At 39.6% G+C, this 16872-nt stretch overlaps 1 protein-coding gene across 3 annotated transcripts; it reads left to right on the plus strand.

Annotated features, from left to right (window-relative positions):
- Positions 1-1388: 1388 nt before the first annotated feature.
- Positions 1389-16667, plus strand: LOC114351515 (zinc finger protein 676). Of its 3 annotated transcripts, none has more exons than XM_028302762.1 (14): positions 1389-1677; positions 2303-2449; positions 5715-5919; positions 6451-6667; positions 7403-7520; positions 8874-9074; positions 9721-9839; positions 10477-10587; positions 10890-11019; positions 11224-11297; positions 12483-12594; positions 13756-13863; positions 16081-16190; positions 16487-16667. In XM_028302762.1, the coding sequence occupies exons 1-14, from the start codon at positions 1537-1539 to the stop codon at positions 16560-16562; spliced, it is 1869 nt and encodes a 622-aa protein (XP_028158563.1). In that variant the 5' UTR covers positions 1389-1536; the 3' UTR covers positions 16563-16667. The 3 variants fall into 3 exon arrangements, with proteins under 3 accessions (XP_028158563.1, XP_028158562.1, XP_028158561.1); XM_028302761.1 differs by lacking the exon at positions 11224-11297 and adding an exon at positions 11428-11501; XM_028302760.1 differs by lacking the exon at positions 11224-11297 and having other exon boundaries at positions 1537-1677; positions 10890-11093.
- Positions 16668-16872: the final 205 nt, after the last annotated feature.

The raw sequence follows: 16872 nt of genomic DNA on the forward strand, positions 1-16872 counted from the left end.
TGTGGGGACCCACGATATTTGGTTATCATCCCTAATCTGTTTTCTATTTAACCGACGAGCCTTCAGGAGGATACCACAGCCGTCGGGGGTTGTTAAAGATTCTGCAAGTTCCTCCATAGACCAGTCAGTAGGAATGTTCCTAATGAGGCCCATGCGGGTCACATTGTAAGTGGGGATTGATGCAACATACTTGTACATAGGCAAAATTTCATTGTTTAGAAAGTTATTTGCTGCACTGGCTGAAATGAATTTAACGGAGATCTTGTTTCTGCCGATTTTTGTAACGCCGTCTAAGATGATTCCCTGAATTTTATTGGTCACCAAGAATTTGCCAAACCTCATAGGTTGAATGAAGGCTGGAGAAGAAGGTTCCGATTCTATGTGAGACACATGAACCAAGAAGGGGCCTTTGTCTTCGTCAGTATATGTTTTTGGGGCTATTACAAGTGAGGGGTGTGTGTACATCAGTTGGTTGTTTTGGGTTAATGATCCATCTGTATTCGTCCTCTTAGCCGGCTCGGTATCACCTACCGTGTCAAGACGGCGTTTGGTAGCCGTTTGTGAAAATAAAGGCGGGGAAAGCTCCATATCGGCGGCCTGATCTGGAGGATCAGGCGGATCGGGAGGAATCACCTCCATTCTGCTAGGTACTTACCAAGGATAGGTCAAGTTAAATTACCACCACCGTTGTTTTATTGATAATTGAGCTTAGGTTTGGTTTTCTGTAAAAATGAACAGTGAAATTACAAAAAAATACGCTAGAATTCCAGAAACACGTGTAGCCACTGACACTCGCGAAGCGGAATCCTTTCATTTGTCAAACTAACAATACTACCAACATAAGGACACTAACAATTATTTTTAGTATGGTGGTATTGATCCGCGGGTTCCCCTGCTATAGTGAAATCAATCCAAAATGCACTTTATTGCTTAAGGGATAAGGTTGTATATCAATTGCTACATATAGAGACTAGTTTTTGTATGAGAAGTGTCTACCCACTGGCGGCCATTTTGAAAAAATAGTGATGTGAATGTGTAATTTTTTTGAGTCGGACAATTTTTTTTTTAAATTTCGTTGACAGTTCCGGTTTTTATCAATTTCCCAACGCAAAAAATTACGTTCTATAGCTTACAATGATACCATCTGCAAGGACAGAATACTACACAATATTGTTTAATTAAATACATAATAAAATTAATTTTATTAATGTATTTAAAACCTACCTCACACGAATATTCTACAAAACTTTTGACTTTTTCGAGTATTCACTTTGCTTGCTTACGCAAGAAGAATGAGATAGCAGTATGTGAGAAAGTGTAAGTTAATGTTTTGTACAAAAGTTACACAAAACATTTTTTTTTTACTTATTGCAACACTGAGCAAAGCAGCCATTTTGTGGTGTCGTAGTCGAGTTGAATGTTCTTCATCAATTTTCGTCTATTTTACATGGAAGTATTACTTTTTGTTGTGATTTGAAAAGTATTCAAAAGTAAACAATTAAAATTTTTCAAAGTTGTTTTATTGCCGCATAAAATATGGAGCAGGACGTTGATAATGACTACAGGACGGTGTGCAGCACATGCTTGAGCAGCGACCGCGATCTATTTTCGCTGAATGATATGCCTCAAATACACCACATATTTTGTTTGCTGATGACCGATTTCGCGGGCGACAGGGTAAGATAAAAGTTTTTAAGTTAATTAAACTTTTTCAAGCTTTACAATGATAGGTTTGTTACGTAAAACAGAGGTCAATGAACTTCTGCTAGGAGGCATTGCAATCATTCTCAAAATCTAACACTTCATGGGAAAATAAACCTGCTAATCTAAGCCTGCTAGCTGACTCGGCAAACTTCATGCCACCTTTAAAAATCTCTTTGTTGATCCCTATGCTCGTCAGGGATAATGTATGATTCTAATGGTGTAAGAATTTTTTAAGTCGGTCCAGTAGCTTTGGAGCCTCTTCAATACACACAACCAATCAAATCTTTCTTCTTTATTTTTACTGTTTACTACCTAATACCTATATCTCTTTTTATTTTTATTGTAGACTACCATATTTATCTTTTGTACAAGTTATCTCTAAGTTTTTACACATTTTTTATGCATGTAAGCTTTAGTTTACGTTAATTGGCTAAGTTTAGTTATGACATGAAAAATCAACTAATAGAACAGTATACCAAGCACATGCCCTTAGTAGGATTAGAACCCTACACCTAGAAATGTAATCCCATACAATAACTATCATTAGACGGTCAACTGTTACAATGTCTCAAAAAGTTTTTCTCTTTTACATTCACAGTACGGAGATCCAGACCCAATGTTGGAAGTGTCTCAGTATGTCTGCTGGGAATGCGTTGCACACATGAAGCGCTTCTCAAAGTTCAAGAATCAGGTCCAGAACGCACAGGATCACCTCCGTGTGCTTGCTATGAGCAGGTCGCAAGAGGTAATATTATTGTTGTTATGTTATGCGTACCATACTAAATAGGGCTTAAACCCTAATCAAACATCCTCCTATGTTCTTCTGACTAATTTCCTATCTATAAAAAGAAGCCTATAGATTTTGAATTTTCAGTGCCCAACAGGGTCCTTAACCTTTAACTGGTGACCTGCCCGTCTCTCAGACACCGCGTTTCGTTTTTTTTGATTTATCTCCCCGCCTTTTTGTCGCTTCTCCCTGTGCGTTTTGGTACCGTCCGCGTTTGCCATACTCCTTCGCTCAGTAGGAGGCGCACGAGCCCANTAAGGTTGAGTTGCACCATCTTACTTTAACTTTAACAAACGTCAAAAATCTGTCAAACTCCATACAAAAAAGCACCTGTTATCGTCATAGTTACGGTTAAAGTTAGGTGGTGCAACTCAGTCTAAATGTATTTGTAGTCAGACACATTAGTAAATGTTTCGGTTTAGGTATCACTGTCTACCATCGTACATAGTAGGTTTATTTTTTATCTGTCTCTTATCCGTCCTCACAGATGTATGGTCTTTGTCTTACTTCAATCTACTTTTCTTGTTGTAAAATATTTTTTTCTCTTAATCTCATTTATTTATTTTAATCTCATCTATCTTATCCGTTACTCTGACCCTTATTATGCCACTAAAAGTGATTCAGTCTTAATAATACCTCAATGTGGTAATTAGTACTACAATTTGCGTCTGATTCTTTGGTGTAATAATAATAATCTTAAATAATGCAAAGAAGAAGCCGAGTGCCGGAGTAAGCTCACAAATCACTCCCTTGGTCCCTCCGAGGCAATTACTGCGCCAACTTCTATTAATCTAACCTCAGCTTATTAGGATGGATGCAATAATCTACTGTTATTAATATTTATTAAAGTTTTATGTTCTTTTAAAGATAGCTACATACAACTTTAGTAAGTGCCGTTTACAATGATTAGGAAAAAACCTTGTGATTTACTTTAAAATTAAAGTAAGTCACAAGGTTTTTTCCTAGTGTTAATTCACAATTTCAGTCCCATAGGCACTGCTGAATGTAGACCTACCCCTTTTCGTTTATATTTATTTTTTTACATAGTAATAGGTACAGTTACAGTACATAGAATAGAATAATGTCTTTAGATATGCATTTTTGAGATCCGCCTTCCACTCCAGAAATAAAATAAAGCTGGTCAAAAATTATATTTTATGTTCTACTAGCGGCCGCCCGCGACTTCGTACGCATGGATCCCGTTTTACCCCCTTCATCTATCTTACGCGGTTTAGATTTTTTTATACAAATGTTTTTCCCGCTAACTCCCGTTCCCGTGGGAATTTTGCAATATCCTGTTGTAACTAAGCTTTAAGTATACTAAGGTACCTGCATGCCAAATTTCAAGCGTCTAACTTAAGCGGTTTAGATTTTTCATACAATAGGATTTTCCCGCTAATTCCCGTTCCCGTGTGAATTTTGCAATATCCTATTGTAATTAATAAGCTTTAAGTTTACTAAGGTACCTGCATGCCAAATTTCAAGCGTCTACCTTAAGCAGTTTAGATTTTTCATACAAAAGGATTTTCCCGCTAATTCCTGTACCCGTGGGAATTTCTAAGTATACTATAACCTGCCCAGGAGTACGATGAATAATTATACCAAGTTTCGTTAAAAGCCGTCGAGTAGTTTTTGTTTTTATAAGGAACATACAGACAGACAGACAAAAATTTTACTGATTGCATTTTTGGCATCAGTATCGANACGATATTTTTCAGGAATAAATTCTTACGTCTTAAACAGTGATTGCGACAATACTAACAAGGTAACTAGGGGCAGCTTCATTTTATCATTGGATAGCTCTTTAGTTATACCTCAATTGAAACTCGTGGCTTATAATGACTACCCTACCTCGCGAGCTGCGTTCAGTTGGTGTTGATGAATTACCACCTAGACCGACTTCTGCCTTGTCCCAAAACCATCCTGGGTTTAAAAGAACATGTGCCATTTGTCTTAGCCATGTAATAAAATGTTCTAGGTTCACTAGAACTTATTATGATAAACCTATGTGCCTAAATTGCTGCAAGCAAAATTGTGATGTCTGTAGACGTGAACGTTTCTAGTAAGTGATGTTTGATGATTGTAGTTTTTTTAATTTCTTATCTTAGGATAGCTTTACCTGCTGAGTTTTGTTGATTAGTATCTAAACTATCTAAAAATGATGATTAGGAAGGTCCCAAGGTGTATTTCTGGGGGCTAGTATGCCCATTTTAGGTGTCTAACTTTTTTTTCAATGAAAAGTACCTTGCTCAAATAAAGACTGATATTGTACCAAAAACTAATGTTTTTTTAAACCATGTTTTAATATTATTTGGACAACTATATAAGTTACTAAATTCTTGGCCTCAAACTTATTTTACGTTAGCCAATTTTTTTGTACATTAGTTTTTCTTTGACGTCTCTTAAACGTCACCTCACCAAATACGCACTGTTGACTTCAGGTCACCAGTTAAAGGTTAATGATCTCCAAGTATAATGTAACACCTAATAATACGTACTATTAAGGAAGCAATAAACTTATTGAGTATTCCTTACTTTCCCCTGGGACAAACTTGACCAACTTGGTCAGCTTGACTGCCAATAAAAACTTAAGTAGTGAATACTTAGGTTTTTATTGGCTGTCAATCTGACCCTGGCTACACTGAAGTTGCAGCAGTGGGTACGAGAGGTGGGAATAGTCCAATTACTCAAATATTTAACATTGAAGTGCTTTAGTGACTGCTGATTCAAGGGTATACACACTAGCATATACATATTTAGCTTAGCTGAAATGGCTAAAAAGACTATTAATTAGTAACATATATTTACATTTAATAATAGTAGTGTATGGTCTATTGCTAGCTATACACCTTTCTTGATTATGTTGATTATGAATAGAATGATTCAAACTCCTTGTTGAATGTAGATATTTATTACTTGATTACGTATAAAGGTACAATAATTGATTAACGAGAGTCGCAGCCACTTGTTAGGCTGCTAAATCGAACACTAAACTTAAAATAATGTAAAACATAAAATATAAAATTGGGTCAGCCGCGCATAGCAATATATTGCTGATGTTTGCAATTGTACGGTGACGCACCGTACAAGTAGAATCATCTTTATTTACTTAGCAAACCTTTTTGGAAAACCTTGGGGGAGGCCTTTGTCCAGCAGTGGAGCAGTGGACGTCTTTCGGCTGAAACGAATGAATGAACTGACATTATTTTATTTTATATTCCAGAGCATGGACCACACATACATGTCCCAATCTCTATCGTGTCTGGAAGTCAGCACCAAATGTGATTACGACAAGATATACTTCGACTACGCACAGGAACCCTGGCCCAATGAGAGCATACTCCCTGTGGTGGAAGCGGTCAAGAGCGAGGATCATGACATCTGGCGGAACAACATCAATTTGAACATCGACACTCAGATTTTAGAAGGTATTTTTATTTATTACGCTGTGCCTGTGACTTTGCACGTGTGGAAATCGTAATTTTCCCCTGTTTTATTACGGTTTAAAACATCCCTGGACTATGACTATCATTTCAAAACCAAAATAAGCCAAATTAATCCAGCTGCTCTCGAATTTTAGCGAGGCTAATGCACAGCAATTCATTTATAAGAAGAATTCAGCATTATTTCAGCCACATCTACTACTGAACATAGGCTTACCCCAATGACTTCCAGATTGGCCGATAGGCGACTTGTATCTAGCGCCTTCTTGCAATATTATGAATCTTTTTTTATTCATGAATATTTACTATTTATTTATCTCAAGTAGAACTCCATGCAGTAATTAGGAACCTTGACTAGATCGTCGGTCTACTTAGCGGGAAGTCTCACTACGTCTTCCCGTCCATAGTCGCCACTCGAGAAACTTTCTGCCCCAATTGCCATTAGTTTTATGAGCTAGAGGCAAAAACAGTTGGTATATTTTATACAAAATCAAAACTCTTTTTTCTTCGTTACAGTACCAGAGATCGTTTTAGAGAATCCAGTGACCGGTGTGATGTCACACATAGTTGTCAACACAGATGCTCTAATAGCACCTTCAGCAACGTACACCGAAGTGAAAGACATTGCCAACTTGGAAACACCGGTCATAGAAGTGAAGCCACAGAAGAAGAGTGACCCGAAGTGCAGCTATACTACGGACTACATGTCGGAAACTGAAATGCTGGAACTAAGGTATTAAATAAATGGTACAATTTTGTTTGAACGATTTTTAATTTACAAAATATTTAATTTAAAATTATAATTAGTTTTAATTAAATTAAAAAATCGAACTGCCTAAGGCTGCGTTTCCACCAGAGATGTGCGGGGATGCGTAGTGAGGGATGTGTTTGAAAAAGAAAGAACCAATAGAATCAATCGTAATTATATTGCTGTCGCGACGGGCGGCCGCAGTGAGTGTGCGAGCGCGACAGCAATATAATTACGCGCGAGCGATAAGGATGGGTAGCTTGGGGTCATTGTACGAAATTCTATCTGCTCGGCGACCGGACTTCAGCTGGCGTAGCAACTCAAAGTGAGTTTTGGCCTCCAACAAAAATTCTCCACTCCAGTCTCTTCTGTAGGTCCTTAGCGAGTCTTCCCAGCAGAATAGTTGTTGCAATTCACGAAGGCGAGCGAGCTTTACACGTGTGGTGGCTCGCTACTGTTCGTTTTCAAAAGTTCTGATAGACATTACACTATCGTTATGTGCATGTACACACAAGTAAAGCTCACTCGCCTTCGTGAGTTGCAAGAACTATACCTATAATTATTTTCTTACCCCCTTACTAATAAAACTTACACGCTCGTTGATCAGTGTTTTAAAGTGACGTTTAGTATGGAAATGTCATTTTAAAACAGTGATCAACAACTGTGTAACTTTTTATTAGTAAGGGGGTTAATATTTAATTTTTATATTTCTTTCTACAGAGAGGAATCGAAGCAGAAACTCCAGTATGCCAGTTCGGTGTACAAGTGCGAACTTTGTATAATCGGTTTCTACACACAACAGCAAGTCGAGGACCATTTCGTCAGCGACCACAGAGCTGTAAGTTGTTTTTTTTTTGTATGTAACTTACGCCCGTATTCACAAACTAACTATTGCCCGCGGCTTCACCCGCGTGACATTTAGTTTGTCACATATCGTCATAAATTATAGCCTTTATGTTATTCTGGGTTATTAACAATAATACTGTAAAGTTTCAACAAAATCCGTTCAGTAGTTTTTGCGTGAAAGAGTAACAAACATCCAGACATCCAAAATTTCGCATTTATAATATTAGTAGGATGATGATGAAGAAGATGAAGCAGCAAACCGACCGCACAGCGTTGAATAGAGCTCTGTGATTGGTTCGTGTGCCACCCTGTGCGTCCACGCGCACTGTGAGACCTCATAGTAATGTTTGTGAATGCGGGCGTTATTTGTTATTAGCTGGCCCGGTGTATTTCATACCGCCTAGTTAATGTGTGTCATATTATGGTGACAATAGCGAAAAATGGCCTGATTAAATACCTAAATTCATTAAACGTTACATTATCGATTACTAGCTTTCCGCCCGCGGCTTCGCGCGCGTGGACTACATTATCTACATATTTTACGGAACCCTATTTTTTTCCAAAATAAAATTTAGCCTATGTTACTCGTGGATAATGTAGCTTTCGAATGGTGAAAGAATTTTTAAAAACGGTCCAGTTGTTTTTGAGCCTATTCATTACAACCAAACAAACAAATAAAGTTTTCCTCTTTATAATATTATTATATATTATATAGATTATAGATATATTATAGATTATAGAAGTTTTTATAAAGATCCCTAACAATATTCTATAGCCTATAGAACAGAATATTCTATGCGAGCACGGGTGACTTTTGTCGCCGTGACTTTTTTGTCACCATACATCCAAAATGTTCGCCTCAACTGTCGTATCCATATTAGTTAGTCCATAGACTAGTTAGTTTATACCATAAACTAGAATTTATTGTCTTATATTAAACTAGCTTTCCGCCCGGGGTTTTCCAGGAAATTATTCAAATCTCGTCGTAAAAATCATCCTTGGACTACAACGAACATTTAAAAAAAAGAATTGGTAAAATTGGTTCAGGCATTGTTGAGTTATACGCTTACCAACACATTTTGCGAATCCTTTTTATATTATAAAGCCCGGTCTGTGAGCACATAGAATTTTGTCCAATGACCCCAAGCTACCCATCCTTATCGCTCGCGCGTAATTATATTGCTGTCGCGACTGTGCGACGGGCGCCCGCAGTGAGTGTGCGAGCGCGACAGCAACATAATTACGCGCGAGCGATAAGGATGGGTAGCTTGGGGTCATTGGACAAAATTCTACGTGCTCACGGACCAGACTATAGATAACTTTCTATTTCAACTATCCACCACAGAAACCCGGCAAGTCCTGCTGCAAAGTGTGCTACGTGTACATAGACGATGCATCGCTAGCGGAGCACACTGCGTCGCACTATGCGCGGTACACTTGCAAGCTGTGCGCTCACACTTGTCATAGCGTCAAACAGATGACGCTACACTCCAATATGCATGCGGGGAAAACGCTCAGAGGCGTCATTGGCATCACTAAAACTAAGGTGAGTTGGGAAAACTATTATTATGTTGTGGCGACATCTATCGACGCGCCACTACAGACTTTTGGTAGTCTTCACCAACAGATGGCGCTGACTTACACATTACTATGGGATGTGTCACCGCGCCTGCAAACCTGCATCGCGGTGTCAAAGTTTTTTGCCTAGACTAGCATGTAGAAAACCGAGATAAAGAGAAAACTAAGGTGAGTTGAGTAAACTTTGATATTAGGTCATTCAAGGTCATTGCACACTTATCAACACCATCCTTCATCGCTTTAACGGAACTAAGTCAAAACTACCTATTTGACTTGTAATTATGACAGGAGAGCGCTACTATCTGTGCTGGGTTATTAATTCTGAATTTTGCCACTTGAAGTGTTAGTTCAGCGGTTTGATAGTTCCTAAGGATGTCAATAGATGGCGTTGTGTGTCTCTTACATCGCGGTGACATTTATTTTTCGAATCCGACCGACGCAGCCGAGTGAAATCATGGTGATTTCAAAGAATTTCATCATTAACAATAGGTCATTAAACTTGCACTACAGGAGCACGTAGCACATTGCATAGCGTCTTCTAAAACCCTCCCATACTTCAGGCACTGAATGCGTTAAGAGCTAGACCTATTACTTATTATGTATTTTGTCTCCAGGACAAAAAAACTAAAACAGAAGAAAGCAAACCGCCGCCGAAAGCGGGAGACCTCAGAAAACTACTCTCCAAAACTACTATAGAAGGCTACCAGTGCCTTGAGTGCGACATGTTTTTCAAGTACGTATACATATACCCCAAATAATATACTAGCTTTTGCCCGCGGCTTCACCCACGTGAAATTTAGTTTGTCACAGATCGTCATAAATTATAGCCTATAAGTTAATCTGGGTTATAAACAATAATACTGTAAACTTTTATTAAAATCCGTTCAGTAGTTTTTGCGTGAAAGAGTAACAAACTGACATCCAAACTTTCGCATTTATAATATTAGTTTGATTTCTTAGCCCAGGCGCAGACCATTGACTTCTAGTTGCCCGGTAGTTGGGTCGGGCTGTTGATCAGTATGGAGATGTATGAAAGTGTGTGAAATTATATCGATTTGGTATCTGCCGATTCTTCATACAAATTAGAATCGGGCCCAACTATCAGCCAACTAAAAGTCTGTGGTCTGCGCCTAGGCTACAAGTGCGCACATTATCTACACCGATTTGGTATCGACCGATTCTTCATACAAATTAGAAGCCGACCTAACTATAGATTGAAAAAATGATACATTAAGACTCATCAAAAGCCAAATTTGACGATTTCATAGTACCTACTAAAATTAACCGACTTCAAAAAAAGGACGAAGTTCTCAATTTGGTTGTTTTATTAATTTACACAGATAAAGAAATTTTATTTTATTAATTCACAGGAATTCTAGGGCAAGGAAAAACCACGTGGCACGTTTCCATAGAGAGGGGCTGCAGTGCGACCATTGTAAGAAGAGATTTGTCAACCGAACCACACTCACTACGCATCTAAAGTAAGTTTGTGTATTTAAAAAATTGTTTATAAAGTCCGGTCGCCGAGCAGATAGAAATTCGTCCAATGACCCCAAGCTACCCATCTCTATCACTCGCGCGTAATTATATTGCTGTCGCGACTGTGCGACGCGCGCCCGCAGTGAGTGTGCGAGCGCGACAGCAACATAATTACGCACTAGCGATAAGGATGGGTAGCTTGGGGTCATTGGACGAAATTCTATCTGCTCGGCGACCGGACTTTACCTTTATGAAATCGTCGGTCCATCTTGTGAGTTGTAACAATTAATATCATCATTTTCAGACTCCACGAAGGCCCGCTACCTCGCAAGGAGTGCCACATCTGTCACAAAATGGTGCGGGTCATCCAACTCAAGTACCACGTCCAGAGGCACGAAAATAAGAATAGATACGAGTGTTCCGACTGCAATAAAGTGTTCTCTCATCTCGCTACGTACCAAGCGCATCTAAAATACAGCCGCGCGCACGCGTCCGAAGATGTGTTCAAGTAAGTTCGTTAATTCAGCCAAATAACGCCCACTGCTGGACAAAGACCTCCCCTAAGGATTTCCACAACAGTCCTGCGATAGACCCATCCAGGCGCCTTAACAAGAACAGAGTGTTCCGACTGCAATAAAGTGTTCTCTCATCTCGCTACGTACCAAGCGCATCTGAAATACAGCCGCGCGCACGCGTCCGAAGATGTGTTCAAGTAAGTTCGTTAATTCAGCCAAATGACACCCACTGCTGGACAAAGACCTCCCCTAATGATTTCCACAACAGTCCTGCGATAGACCCATCCAGGCGCCTTAACAAGAACAGAGTGTTCCGACTGCAATAAAGTGTTCTCTCATCTCGCTACGTACCAAGCGCATTTGAAGTACAGCCGAGCGCACGCGTCCGAAGATGTGTTCAAGTAAGTTCGTTTCAGCCAAAGCGTTTCGATAACTTTTATAATGCTAACAGCTAGGGACTGGAATTCGCTGCCGGCTGCCGTCTTTCCCAAACATCCGGTTCTTTTCAAGGCGAGAGTGAATTGGCACTTACAGGGCTTGTTATGTATTAAAAAAATGACGCCCACTGCTGGACAAAGACCTCCCCCAAGGATTTCCTCAACAGTCCTGTGATAGACCCATCTAGGCGTCCTGTATCCCGCAAAACTAATTGCCATGGGAAAGGGCCCTAACAGGAACAGATGCGAGTGTTCCGACAGCAATAAAGTGTCCTCGCATCTCGAAGATGTGTTCAAGTGACTTCTTTAATTTAAACGGGCCTATTCCCACCTCTCGTCCCCACCGCTGCAACTCCTGTGTAGCCAGGATCTACAGCTTGACCGCCGATAACCCAACCAGTGAAGGTCAAGTTGTTAATTTAGCCAAAATTAAATGACGTCCACTGCGGGACAAAGGCCTCCCCCAATGATTTCCACATCGCCCGGTTGGTAGCGGTCTTCCTACTAAAGTCTGGTCGCCGAGCAGATAGAATTTCGTACAATGACCCCAAGCACTGTGTGACGGGCGGTCGCAGTGAGTGTGTGATCGCGACTGCAATATAATTACGCGCGAGCGATAAGGATGGGTAGCTTGGGGTCATTGTACGAAATTCTATCTGAGGGCTGAGTGTGAGTTTACATCAAACGTCACTAGTGAGCGCGTAAAAAAATGACATTAAATGTATGACGGATTGTACAGCGCCCCTAGCGGAAACTTTCAAGAACTAAAGTTTTCATACATTTTTCTAACGCGCTCACTAGTGACGACGTTTGATGTAAACACACTAAGCCCTCTGCTCGGCGACCGGACTTTACCTTTACGAAGTTGTCGGTCCACCTTGTGGGTGTTTTAAGAGCTTGCGGAAGGTGCGGTTTATTTGATGTTGAGTGTATAATTGTCCACAGGTTTCCCTGTCCAATGTGCAACAAGGGCTATCCAACCAAAGAAGCAATGCAGGACCACTTCAACTACCAACACCTGGGCAAGACGGCCCATAAGTGTCCCGTGTGTGAAAAGGTAAAAAAACTAGCCCGTGTATAGGATGTCCCAAAAATAACGTAGTATTTGAATTAGCTGCCATTTTAAATTGTAAAAATGCTTTTTAAAATACTTGCAAAAATAAATTAGTTTTATGAGTTTTTTTTAAAAGTAAATTGTTGACAACCCTGAAAAAAGATCAATTTGATAGCTTGAGAATTGAGAGCTTCTACCTCAGGCACTGGCTGAGTTAAGCGCTTGACCTATAGACAGCTGAAAATTTGTGGTAGTGGTTCGAAACGGACTACTATGCCGAGAGGTTTCCTGAACACTATAATCCAGGCCTTTTCAAGGCGAGAGTGAATAAGCACAGGGCAGATATGTACCATCCTAGACTGCATCCCACTTAACACCAGGTGCGATTGCGATCAAACACCTGCCTTATCATGCATAAAAAAAAATCCCGGGTTCGATTCCCGGCCAGGCAGAAAATTGAAATGATGAATTTTAATTTCTGTGACGGGTATGTGACATCAAATACCATTTCTTAAAAGATATCATAAGTAAAAACATCATATCAATTCAATATGTAAACTCTAACAATAACCTTGCTGATATTATGACTAAAAGTTTATGTTCTGAAAAGTTTAATAACATATGCACTAAAATAATTGCTTAGCAATTTTATGATTATCCTAATTGAAAGTATGGTTTATGTTTGTTAATTTAGAGTCATAGATTTGTTTAAAATTAGTTAAATAAATAAATAATAAAGTAATTAGTTTAGTTATAAAATTAGTTTAACTCAATATTTGTAAGAAAACCTTAATGCATAATTGGACAGCAATTAAGAGGTGGTGTTATCGATTATTGTATCTGGCTGGTAATCGCTGTTCCAATGCCTTAACGTTTTTTATGATTAAAAATATATTTTGAAGTTTCTCTGTGGTCTATTGAAAATAAAAGAATGGCGGCGATTGCCTTCGTAAAATCGTAAAAAATGTGTTTAATTTAATATCACAAAGTAAAACTTAAAACTCATAATCGCTACATAATAAGTTATGTATTTAAAAGTATGTCCGTTAAGCTAGTACCCATAATACAAGCGTATTAATTGCTTACTTTGGAGCTAGATGGCACTGTGTGAAATTGTCCAAAGATATTTATTTATATTTTGATTATTTATTGGTATTGTTACAGCCGCTAGCGTCTCGGGCGAACGTAGAAAAACACATGATGCGGGTACACGGAAAGAAGAAAGAGAAACCACGGAACCACGTCTGCCATGTTTGCAAGAAAGGGTTCACGGTGCGTATCCCTAAATAGTACAGTGCTTATTCGTTACGGGTCCAATGTCCAAATTTAACTTTACCCCGGGACAAACTCGACCTTCACTAGTTGGGTTATTGGCGGTCAAGCTGTAGATCCTGGCTACACAGGAGTTGCGGTGGAAACGAGAGGTGGGAATAGTCCCGTGTGCTTATTGCGAGTTTACACCAAACGTCATCGTCTGCGACTGCCTAAAAAATGACATGAAATGTATGACAGATTGTAAGCGTCCCTAGCGGATACTTTCAAGAACTAAAATCTTCATTTTTTTTTTGTCGTACTCGTGACGATGTTAAATGAAAACTAGTGAGCGCTGAAACAGTAAGACTTGCATTTGCACACCAGCTGGCGCCACTGTACTGTAAGATCCTGCCGCTCGCTAGTGGCAAAGACAGTGGTGCCAACTAAAGCCCGGTCTGTGAGTCTCACTGCGGGCGCCCGTCGCACAGTCGCGACAGCAATATAATTACGCGCGAGCGATAAGGATGGGTAGCTTGGGGTCATTGGACGAAATTCTACGTGCTCGGAAACCGGGCTTTAGTTATTATCCCCTCAAGCGCTAGCTAGGATCATTGAAGTGTCGCGTAGTGGGAAATTAATAAATAATCAACACTAGCGTACACAGATAAAATTAAAGTTTATTGATTTTTTACAAAAAATATGAGGGCGGGGTTCGGATGCCCGACTGTGGGTATGCTTTCGCGGTCCGTGACTTCCCTGGCGAGGGCGACCGAAGGTAGATGGTGGCCGTAGGTGCTGGACGTAGTCGCTGTCAGCTGTAGGCGCCTTGGATCTTGAGCAGATGGTAGGTACGCGTTAGTCCCGAAATTCGATCCCTGGGAATGAACATTCCAGCTTAAGCCACTTCCGGTCTCAACATCCGGAGACTGCAATCATCGTCAAACCAAGCCAAGAAAGTCGAGCCTAAGTAAGTAGGATAGCAGGCGAAGTGGCGATGAATGCAATCAGATCGGAGTTTACAAACACAGCATAATCAAAATGAAGTAAACAATATTATGATTTATTATTAAGTACGCCAAATGCTTTAAATTAACAATTTGTATGAATAATTACGCCAATAGCGAATAATTACTATCTAATCTCTGCTAAGGGAAATTTATGACATAATAATTAGGGTTTCAACAAAGCTGGATAGATAGGCACTAACTAATCGCAACTTGTAGTTACATTATCTGCTTAAAACTAAAGCGAAAGAAGAAATACTTGTTCATCACTTCGGGGATGTATTCACTACACAGTTTTATCGTACTTATTTATGAAATAACTACTAATTTTATTGTACTTTATAACTTTGTATTTAGTGCATTTGCACTACATACTATGAATTATTTGAAATGGAATCGGCGCGGCGGCGATAGGCAGGTACGCGGCCGTACTTTTCAAGTTGGTTTGTCGAAATGAAGCCGGGGAGACGTGCCCCGGCCGTCGATTTTTAAAGGTCAAACGGCTTTAGGCACCGCCCATTAAAATCATACGATGTTTTTGACCAATAAAGGATTGAAGAGAAAGCTGCTTAGGGTCCCGCGCGACCGATAAACGAACCATTAGCAAGGTCACTGTAAGTTGATTTATTTTATTTTAAGCTAGTTTTATGTTATTTATTTAGTGATAAGAATAAAATCTTGTTTACAGTTTTTTGTTGTTTTATGTATTTGATAGTTTTAGTTATTTTTATTCATTATTATGTTAATTCAATTATATTTTATTCGTACAAAAATCAATTAATGTAATTATGTGACGTATAACGTTACAGAAGTTAGGGGGCGTCTATTAATTAAGTGACACAATTTGGCTATTTTTTAATTATAATAAATCAGATTTTTTCGCAATTTTACTTGCGGAAAAAAATACGTGATATTTGGTGAGACCAACCTCTCCGCCACGTGAGATTTTGTCTGACTCTCATGCCGCTCCCATACCGAGAAATGGCCAAGTTATGCGCTATATCTATCTATACTAATATTATAAATCCAAAAGTAACTCTCTCTTTCTTTCACGCCTAAACCACTGAACCGATTTCGATGAAATTTGGCATAGAGATAGTTTGAGTCTCAGGAAAGGATAGTTTTTATCCCGGTTTTTGAAACAGGGACGCGCGCGATAATGTTTTTCTGTGACAGACAAAATTCCACGCAGGCGAAAGCTATTAGTCTATAAATATTTATATTTTTTCAGGACAAAAAGGCACTAAACCAGCATCTGGTGATACATTCAGGCGACAGGCCGCTCGCGTGCGATGTCTGCCAGCAAACGTTCAAACACAAAGCTTCTTTGTACACACACAGGTGAGTTGTTTTCATTTCTTCAGTTAATGAAGCGTGCGACGTCCACCCACAAAGTGCACCGACGACCTCATAAAGGTAGTATAGGAAGGCGCTGGATGCAGGCCGCTACCAACCCAAGCTACCCATCCTTATCGCTCGCGAGTAATTAAATTGCTGTCGCGACTGTGCGAGCGCGACAGCAATATAATTACACGCAAGCGATAAGGATGGTTAGCTTGGGGTCATTGGCCGAAATTCTGTGTGCTCGCCGACCGGACTTTAGAACGAAATTGCATAATTGGAATGTTTCTTTTCAGAAAACGCGTGCACAAAGTGTTCCCTACTCGTCCTGCTATAGAATACATGGAAACCAAACCTCAACAGGCCACATGACCCACGGAGAATGAGCCAGACTTGGTCTTCGAACTAGATATTTTATGATCACCTCAACACCCAGTACCTCTAGCATGAACAACTTTCGTCTTCGAATCGTTTGCGTATTCGACAAAATCGATACTCAACCTCTACGATAACGTGACAATTTTGATTCTCAAAATAAGTTTCGTTCAACCATTTCTCATACTAAGTTCACTTTACGACACGTTCACAAGGGCGCTGTTGGAGTTTTCGTACTAAATCTTTTGATGGCGATTCGAGCATGCAAACGATTCGAACTCGAAAGTTTTTCGTGCTAGCCGTACAG

The sequence above is a fragment of the Ostrinia furnacalis genome, unplaced genomic scaffold (assembly GCF_004193835.3).
Source record: "Ostrinia furnacalis isolate ACB-3 unplaced genomic scaffold, ASM419383v2 OfSCF1159, whole genome shotgun sequence".
Taxonomy (NCBI): domain Eukaryota; kingdom Metazoa; phylum Arthropoda; class Insecta; order Lepidoptera; family Crambidae; genus Ostrinia; species Ostrinia furnacalis.

Coding starts and splice junctions, on each gene's coding strand:
- LOC114351515 (XM_028302762.1), top strand. CDS start 1,537: ATGGAGCAGGACGTTGATAATGACTACAGGACGGTGTGCAGCACATGC. Junction 7,521..8,873: donor TCGTCAGCGACCACAGAGCT/GTAAGTTGTTTT, acceptor TATCCACCACAG/AAACCCGGCAAGTCCTGCTG. Junction 11,020..11,223: donor AGTGTTCCGACTGCAATAAA/GTGTTCTCTCAT, acceptor GACTGCAATAAA/GTGTTCTCTCATCTCGCTAC.